The sequence below is a fragment of the Stegastes partitus genome, unplaced genomic scaffold, assembly GCF_000690725.1.
Source record: "Stegastes partitus isolate 25-593 unplaced genomic scaffold, Stegastes_partitus-1.0.2 Scaffold166, whole genome shotgun sequence".
Lineage (NCBI taxonomy): Eukaryota > Metazoa > Chordata > Actinopteri > Pomacentridae > Stegastes > Stegastes partitus.
Window position 1 is genome coordinate 238,858 of NW_007577897.1, and position 9,673 is coordinate 248,530.

A 9,673-nucleotide genomic window follows, 5' to 3' on the forward strand; every position below is an offset into this window, starting at 1 on the left:
GACCTGTCCAGGTGAACCTGCCTTCACCCTGAGTCAGCTGGGATAGACTCCAGCCCCCCATGACCCTAGTGAGGATTAAGTGGTGTATAGATGATGGATGGATGGAGGCTCTGTTTTTAAGGTGGAAGTCAGGGAACAAGAAAACTGAAAGAACAGCCAATGCAGATTTGGCTATTTTATACTTACGAGAGTGATTTTCTTTTCGATGTTGCCGTATTGACAGTCATTATTCTGGATGGACTGGTAGGCCCTGTGCAGCTTCCAGGCGATACCGAAGTTGAAGACAATGACCAGACAGGGGAGGAACGTGCAGAGTACAAACAGAGTCAAGATGAAGGTGGAGTGGTTCAGGGACTCTCCGTAACTGGTCCAGTCCATGGAACAGCAGAGTCTGAACGGCTCCGGCCCACAGCTGCCCCAGCCAAGCAGAGGATACAAGGCCCAGAGCTCAGCATGTAGCCTGATCCCACTGATCACAATACTGATGGTTCACTTCTGGAACTTGATACCTGTGCACAAACGGATTCTGAATTCAGGTTAGCATGTTAGGTATATGTCACTATTATTATGAATAGAGACTGTATTACTTAGTTCTACCCTCGACATGGGATGTAACACCAGAACTGTGTTTATCCAAAAATACAAATAAATGACTCCACTTTAAATGCAAAGTAGGTTTAAAACTAACACCAAAACAAACATACCACACATACAGAAGATTTAAGGGAAACAGACACTCAAATGCATCTGAGCGACTCCTTTGTCTGCTGCAGAAATAAAATTCCAGCTAAAAGCATTAACAAAGAAATAATCCAACAATGACAGGGTTTCTATTGGGATGCTGGGCTGAACTACCGTGACTCTACTGCAAATCTGCATTAGTGTGACTGGAAGTCAAGGGAGAACCTGACGACTGAGCTAATGATCGTGAAGCATGAATTAAACAGCTACTGTCAGTCAGCTGATGCTAATTCAAGCTGCGGTGAGTAAAACTTCAGTGCTCCAATTCTGACCTCCAAAACCTCCATCATTTTCGTTGGGAAGTCTCAGTACAATAATCTAGACACAATGAACATTTTACTCTATAATATCGCCCCTACATTGTCATTTAATGAGCTACTCTGTAGTCTAAAACCACACAGAAAACACACACAAAACAATAAGTTTCCTAAACTTCTGTTTTTGGCAACTAATGGTAATAAAACAGAGTTGAACTGTGCACAGAGGTTTGAGGTCTTAACCCTGCTTCTCTTGAGATCCTACACTGTTTATAATCACATCATGTGTTTGTAATTTTGGTTGAACAAAAGCAGGAACAATTCTCACTGAGCATGAATCAATTGTACCAAATAAAGATTTCACATCACTGAACCAGTGCTGTCCATACAAAATGCCCCCATTACAGACAAAAGAGCTGCAGTTCTGACATGTTCCCACCACAACTATGCCCTGTGTATTTCCCCACATTGCCTTTATATTAAAAACAAATTTATATCAGTGTTGTATCAGTAAAAGCACCAGCTGCATCTATTATTCAGCAGATTATGCCGTGTGTTCTGCTTGCTTGGGGCTTGATGAGAATGAAGTCCTCATCAACCGAGAGATGAAAGCATCCCAGAGGCTCGCTCAGTCAATTTAGCTATTGCCGATCAATACATAACAGACGCTCAATCTGATCAATCAGGTGCGGTGCTGGTTGCGTAACTCCCCTCGGCTCGTTTAATTTGTGTTTCATCGACAGTCTTTATCAGCACACCGGTCAGGTTTATGATGGAGGATAATCTGAAAGGTTCATGGGTAATCATTTGGGATTCGACTCCAAAAATGATCAAGCTTTCCTCGTTATTGGATGTAAAGCTTCACTTAGAAGGTAAATACCTGTGAACTTTGAGAATAATGACTGCTTGCTGACTTTCTTGCGCCTTATTTATTAAGAGCTGCTGCTCTGATTTCACTCAGATTCCCTCTGAGATTACCTGTCTGTTACCAGGGGCCTGACCATCCCCATCACGGTCAGAGTCATGATGCTCGTAACCCTGAAGATCATTCCCATGAGGCCGTAGTTGAGGCAGGAGGCGCCACATCCGATCCAGACGTGATTGTGAGCTGAGGCGATGCACAGCGGGTATGTGCCGAGGGCCATGCTGATGTCGGCTAAGTTCACCGTCAGGAGCTGTGGAGCTTTGAGCAGGACGAGGCGGCGCTGACCAGAACCGCTGCATTCCCCACGATGGATAGGATAGCTGGAGGAGGATGTAACACAAATGGCTTCAGTTATTCCTTGTAGAGAGGTTTGTGAAGACAGAGAGAGAGAGAGAAAAAAAGCATCTGCATAAAAAAAAGTCAAGGATGGATGCTTCAATCGTCACAAGGTGATGCTCAAGTGAAAACAGGTGTTGCAGCTTCTCTCTGCAGGAATGGTACCCGAACATGCTCTCCAATCGATCACGGACTTGCATTTACATCTCATCTGATCTCCAACAGAGTGACCAGATTTAACTGCATCCCAGAAGTATTCAAGTATTCACCTGCCAAAGTTTGATTTACAGGGAGTTATTGATTGACCAATAGGTTTCTGCTGACTGGAGATGACAAACGAGTGACGAAAGACAGAAAGACATGGTGCTGGGATGACAAAGACTTTATTCAAGCAGCTCTTAGAGTCACAGTCTTTCTGCATGTCTTTAATGGGATTTTGTTCCATTTCTCATTTGTGGCGATCTCCAGGATTCAGGTCTGGACTCTGACTTCTGTTCACCATTTCATCACCACCTTGTACGTTTCAGATTGTTGTCTTCTTGGCAATGCCGCAGAAGGAAGTTTTTAAACTTCCTTACGTTTTCTTCTATGATCTTAACATCGTTCTCTTGTCTAATAATGCTGTTTACTTTTTAAACTTGCCTGGTTCACTCGCTAAAAAAACACCCCTAAAGTATTCCCACCACGTTTGACCGAGAGGACGGCGCTCTTGGGGTTGAATGCTTTGCATGCTTTGCGTTCAAACACTTCTATTTTTGCCTCATCTAACCACAGAACTAATGACCAAAATCTGTTCTGGACAAGTGGCGTCCTCTTGGGTTGCTGTCCGCGGAGACCGGCCTTGTTTATTATCTCATTCTCAGATGTTGCTACCAGAATAGTTCAGATTCATCAGAGGGCTCTTGGCGGTGATGATCCTTGGATTCTTCTTGACCTCTTCTTTTCTTGCCGCTGCCGGGGTCACTTTTGACTTCCTGTTTTACCCTATGAGATTCTTCACATTGTGGAACTCCTTGTAATTTGTTTTGCACTCTGGCCACTAGAAAACACTTGAATACATCTTTATGGCCTTTCATAATAGCCTTTCATAGTAGCCTTGCGGTGATGGATGTTAATAGAAAGCTCACTGACCTCTTAAGCTTTTGCCGTGACTTACAGTTGACTATTAACTTCTGCAGCAGGTGTTCTCAGTTTATAGTGTATTAGAACCCTGTAGAACATGGTAGAAATCACCAGATGGGGCATTTTAGTGAAAACGCAAATAAAAAACCAACATAAAAATTGTTCAAATTCTCTAACATAATGTCTTACTATCTTGTCTGTTTCATTTCCAGCCAACAACCCAAGCCTTAGTCCAAGAAAAACTGTGCTATAAATCTAAATTTGACATCTGTGTGAATACCTTTAGGCTTCAGTGTGTTCCCTGTAATCCAGCTATTCATCTGTTTTTCTCAGCAGCTTTAACACAACAGCTTCTGTTCTGGTTGGAACAAGAGATCAGTTCAAGTCATACAAACTACATGTTGTCTACTCAAATAAAACACCCGCAAGTGTGCAGAATTCATAAGTAGATTTGTGATGCTTCCAGCTTTATCAGGCTTCTCCTAAATCCTGACTCAGCTCTCGGCCTCTGATTACGTACGTCGTCCAAGCGTGCAGCTGATTTCTCCGCTGATCGCTCGGCGCTTAAATATTTTATATTCTAAGAAGACACCGAATGAAGCAGTTTTTTCGCTGCTTTAACTATTCCGTTTGAGGTTTATCGTGCTCTCAGATGTGATTCTTCGCAGCGTTTTTGCTCCGAGTTGCTATTTCAATACGCGACCCCTTCCTGCAGTAAAACTGTTGTTGTTCCTCTAACCTCAGCCGCTGTGGGATTTCCCCTCCTTCAGGCTGACTGACTGGATGCGCCTCAGGACACGCTCGGATAACTTCGGATGCTGTAAAGCTCAGAATAATGCGTGGAAGCTGGCGGTTTGGGAGATGCTGAGAGTGGTGTGAACGAACATTAGGGTTCTGCTCTTTAAAATATGTCAAGTAGTACTTGTTGCGTGGACGTACTGACAAAGAATAGTTTTTTTTTTCTAGACATAAAACAGGCTTTTGTATTTAATCACCAACATATTGTGCCCTTAGACTGGTGACCTGTCCAGGGTGTCCTCTGCCTTTGCCTTGAGTCAGCTGGGATAGACTCCAGCCCCCCATGAGCCAAGTGAGGATTAATCGGTGTATAGATGATGGATGGATGGATGGATGATATTGTCTCAGGTTGACAATGGAACAGTGGGTTTTCTGAAGGTTTGTGAAATGGAGCTATCTGTTTTTGCAAATGAACTCTTCCTATACAGAGTGTGGATGAGCAGATGAGTCCCAGAGCAGGAGGAGAGAGGAGTCAGGAGGCAACTGTGACAGAACCTGGACTGCTGAAGCTTATAGGGAATCCAGATGTTTTGGATTGTCGGGTGTTTCTGTCTCTGCCTTTGTGAAGCGCTATGAGATGACTTGTTGTTGTAAATATGCGCTATACAAATAAAACTGAATTGAATTGAACTTGAAAGCACATGTTTATCATTTCTTTAGAAAGTAGTGAAAAATATAATGGTCTAAGTAACAACTGATTTTCAGTATAAAGATAAAAGCTCCCATATATAGTCAGGTCTCTTCAAACACAGCTCCATCTCCTTCAGTATCACAGCATGACCAGCTTAGAAACAAATCTGTTTGTAGTTGTATGAAGTAGATTAATACAGAGAGTTTTTCAGTTTCAGTTTTTGCTCCTTAAATGCTATATTGTTTGCAGCAGTGGTGTTACTACATACAAACAATGAGCACAGAAGTCAAAGTGGTATTTTTTTGTGTACATCATATTTCTTTTTTTTTCTTCTTGAAGACAGGCTATCATGACGACATGCCATAATTTCAAAGAACCACAGTTATCAATTCACTTTTCTTTTCTTCTTTTGCATTTTTGTGTTCCCTACTGCTCCCATTTGCCAGGATTCATCAACTCAACACAAATCCAGAAGGTACATATTAACAACATGTGTCTTCATACAACACATTCCTATCTTCCATCTACTGTACGGTACAGCAGAATTTCAGGTATTTAACATAACTTTAGTTGATGTAGAACTTCTGCCTGTTGCCACGTTTGCACGTCTATTTTCCATCTTCCTCCTAATCTCCCTGGTTACCAGAATATTCTTATAAAGGGTTTCGCTGTTTGCTGTTTTTGGCAGATCTCTCCACAGTCCTGTACGGATGTACAGTGCAGCACTGTTTGCACATTTCTCGAGAAACGAGAGCGCAAATGTAATATCCTGAAACCAGTCACAACAGCAGGACTAATGACATTTAATTACTGAAGCGCTTCCTCTGTGTGGGAGGAAGTAGTGAGGATTTCTCAATGAATGGAAAAAGTGAAATGATCCTCAGGTGAACTTTGCTTTGGAGACTGCATGTTTTTCTCAACATGTTTCGCCCTTGAACTTCTTCACGAGATGTTTTTTTTCTGTCTTGCATTTACCTTAAAAAACATTTTGACCCAACACACAGAAAAATAGAAAAAAAAAAGCAAAATAAAAGGCGTTGTGCCAGCGATTTAGTTTGTGTTCATGTTTGTCTATTCAGCAGTGAGGTCACATTTCTCCCGTTGAGCTCTCCCCGTCAATTTTTTATACGTTGTCCAATCACAGCGTGAGTTCCTGCCTCACAATCAAGCCTTTCTTTTTTTTCTTCTTTCCTTTATGTCCATTCCTGAGCTGCAATCACCTGCTGTGACTCCCAGCTGAGGTGGAACCTGATCTTTTCCTGCTTTACTCCAAAACAATCCCACTGTGAAATGAATTTTAAAATTAGCAGGTGGTGAAGGCTCCTGCACAGTAATTATGACAGATTTTTACCCATAATGCCTTCAGGGTTTGAAAATAAGATCAAAAATTACCCAGCAGCAACATTTTTTCTCTTGGTAATAAGGTTCCAGCACCAGTCAGAGAAACTAACTGGGAAAATAATTTGCTGCTGCTAGTGTGTAAAATGTAGCAGAAAGCTTGCATTTTTCAAAATAAGAGTCTGTTATCAGCCACTTTTCATTACTTGGAGATATCTGCTGTGTGGTATGATACTACATGGAAGTCATTTTTGAGATATTTGATTTCACAAGACAACGGAAAGATCAGGTGCACGATTGAGAATACCAGCAGAATAAAAGACAATAACCTAATCAAACTAATAATGCAGATGTTACTAGCATCTTTATTTTTTATGGTTGTGTTGCTGCGTCTTTATTTCACCTCTCTGTACTTAGGGATTCTTGTTATTTCACTGTCGGGTCACAGAACAATCAACCAGTTACCAACTGACGGGGTTAAGAATGTGTTTAATTGAATCATTCTTGCAGATTTAAAATTGACTCGTGTGCTGAACACGAGACTGGAAAATTAACTTTCATAGTTTGCATACCTATATTTGATAATGTTTTTTTAATTTACCAGATTATTGTCACAGGATAACTAGGCTGGTTGACCCAAATGCAGAAATGACACTCAGGAGAGATGGAATCAAAAAATAAGGTTTATTGTAGAAATTGATATAATAAAGATGAGAAAGAAAACGAGGCGGGGGTGTTACTGGTAGGGAGTAGATTGTCCAGGAAGCCACGGAGAAGTCTCGGGTTTGGTGCAGGTGGAAACACAGACGGGAAGCGGGAACACTGGAGAATCCTCAACGAAGGAAAGGCGGTCTTGCTGAAACTCGGAGGGAGGCTCGGGGGAACACTCGGGTGGTGGCTAGAAGTCGCCATGTAGGGCAACACTCAGGCAAAGAGTGAATGGTGAAAGCTCCTCTTATACCGGTGGTGATGACCCAAATGAATTGCAGGTGTGTAGCTCACACACCTGCAGGGAATCAGTCAATGAGAATTCTTCCAGGACGCCCTCTGGTGGACGCCTGGAGGAGAACAAAAACACAGGGCCAGAAATCACCATTCCCTGACATCTATTACACCACAGTATACCCAGTAGGATGTCTGGTAATATTTATAAGTTGTTGCATGAGTTTATTTTATTTGTACATGCATTTATAATTCCTCCTGTGAGAGCGATCAGAAAAAAAGTATTAATAAGCAAAAGTTGTTGCAGGTGTTTGCTAATTTTTTTTCCATTAAACTGCGTTTTTTGTTTTAATATTATTTTTCATTAAACTGCTGCTTTTTTAAATATATTTATTTTCCATTAAACTACATTTCTTTATGTAAGGCTTCTATTACACTGCTGTTTTTGATGTTTATTTTCCATTAAACTGCTTTTTTTGCTATTTGTTTCCCATTAAACCGCTTGTTGCAATTGTGTTGCAGTCAGCTTTTTATTCATATGTTCTCCTTCCACAGTGCTTTCATGCACATTTTACCAACAGAGCTGTACACAAATTGAATTTCTATTAATCTGTGTGCATCAGTACTTACACTGAAGCTCTTCATGTAGGTACATCATGCATATGAGCTTCAGCCAATTTAAAACATGTAAAGTAGCCTGAGGGCTGGGTAAATAAAAGAAGAAATAAATAAATCTGCCACTACAGGTACGCTGTAATGCTTGTTTCCCGCAGAGAAAACAAATTAAAAGGCCATTTTAAATTACAACATGCAGCCGTGAGGGCCGAGGTGGTGCAGCTCCGTCAATACAAGCTGCTGATGGCGGCTGGAGAATGAATATCTTTCATCAGCTGATGAAATGTTCATGCATTTGATTGTTTTTTTTTTATTTTTACCATTTTTGATTCATTTCACATCATCATCATGGTGTTAAGGTACAATGTTCTCACAGTAAACTTCATATGGATGTTATGTTGACCTCCTAACGTCACTCCGCTGCTCAGGTTTGACTCCAGAACAAAAACAGACTACAAGGTATGGTGAGGCTGTGTGGACTAACCTAAATAACTAGACAGTCCTACATCAAACCAGGTTATTAGCCAAGGCCCGTTCAATCACCGCAGACCAGAGCCACCCCTTGGCCCACTGGTTCCAATTACTTCCGCGGGGGCGCAGGTATGTTCTGCCAAAGTGCAGGACCAATAGATATACATTTTCTTTTGTCCCTGCTGCTATTTCCCTGTTAAACAGGTGATCGGTCTCGTCTTTTCTCTGTTGTTTTGTTGTTGTTGTTGTTGCATGTGTGATTGTGACTGTCTCATTGCTGGCTGCACAAACATTTCCCCACGGGGATATTAAAGATTTTTGAACTTGAACTACGTCTTAAACTGATTTGATATTTCAGTCGATATGATCTGAAGAAAGTGTGTGAGTTTTAGAATGAATAAAAAAGCACCATAAAGATTTGATTTCTACATTGTGAGCAATATTTCACACGACACAGCAGGATTAGAGTTACTTAAATAAAAGTTAATGTCAAAATATTGATTTGGAAAACTTTTTTTTGCACATTTATTTCAAATGCAGTGACATTTTGGGCAAATCCAGATGTTTAAATCTGAACAATAACGATAATAAACTGACATTAAGATCATTAAGAAATGATTGTCGATTGCAATATTACTTTCTCAGTCTCTCTCTAGTTTCATAATGCTGTATTTAAGTTTTCTTATCACATGCAATATTTCATGTATAATATTACTTTACTGCCTCAGAATCATCGCCAGTGTTAGTTTTGCATTCTAGTCCTATTTTGCTTTATATTTTATCATCTATTTTTAATCATCTAATTTCTTTTTAGCTTTTTTATTTTGTCTATTTTATAATCTTCTACCCTTTATTTATTTTCTAGGTGATCACTAATATTATTTTTAGCCTTGTGGTTTTGGTTTAACCCTGTATTTTCTTTCATATTCAGTATCCTTCTTTTTTTTTCTCTGTCTGTAGAGCACATTGTTAACTCTGCTTTTGAAAGGTGCTGTATAAATAAAGTTATTAGGAATGTATAATTCAAGAGTCAAGGTCTTTCATTGGTCACAGACACAGTTATACATAGTACAACGCACAGTGAAATGTGTTGTGCACCTGTTCCACACCGAAACAATAATAAATAAAATAAATAAGAATAAGGAATAAAACATACATAAATATATGTATGTATGTATATCCGTGAACACCGGTGCAAGCTGGTTGGTACAGGTTTTCAGGACACGGCCTGAGCTACTGCAGCTTTCCTGGTATTCACGCGTTGAAACATCCGCCCCTCGACACGCTCCGTCACCATGCACGTCTCCTCCTCTCTGCCGGGCAGGAAGCATTAAAGTTGTCTTTTCTGTTAGGTGCTGCATTTATTCTCATGTTATGTAATTGTTCTTCTGAGCAACATCTGGAACAAGTATTTCCTTCAGGATTAATAAAGTTCTATGTCGTCAACAACAACATCGGGGGAAGCAGCGACACAGGCCAACAAATGCAGATGTGTGG

The 9,673-nt window shown here is 40.6% G+C and overlaps 1 protein-coding gene across 1 annotated transcript in view; it reads right to left on the reverse strand.

Annotated features, from left to right (window-relative positions):
- The window catches only part of LOC103355737 (opsin-5-like), a 19,594-nt gene that overhangs the window by 4,413 nt on the left and 5,508 nt on the right, over positions 1 to 9,673 (reverse strand). The window contains exons 4-7 of the mRNA XM_008279633.1: positions 7,155 to 7,206; positions 6,889 to 7,046; positions 1,988 to 2,243; positions 187 to 483 (exon numbers count right to left, since the gene is read on the reverse strand). Coding sequence (XP_008277855.1) covers positions 187 to 483; positions 1,988 to 2,243; positions 6,889 to 7,046; positions 7,155 to 7,206 — 763 coding nt within the window. The remainder of the gene's footprint in view (positions 1 to 186; positions 484 to 1,987; positions 2,244 to 6,888; positions 7,047 to 7,154; positions 7,207 to 9,673) is intronic.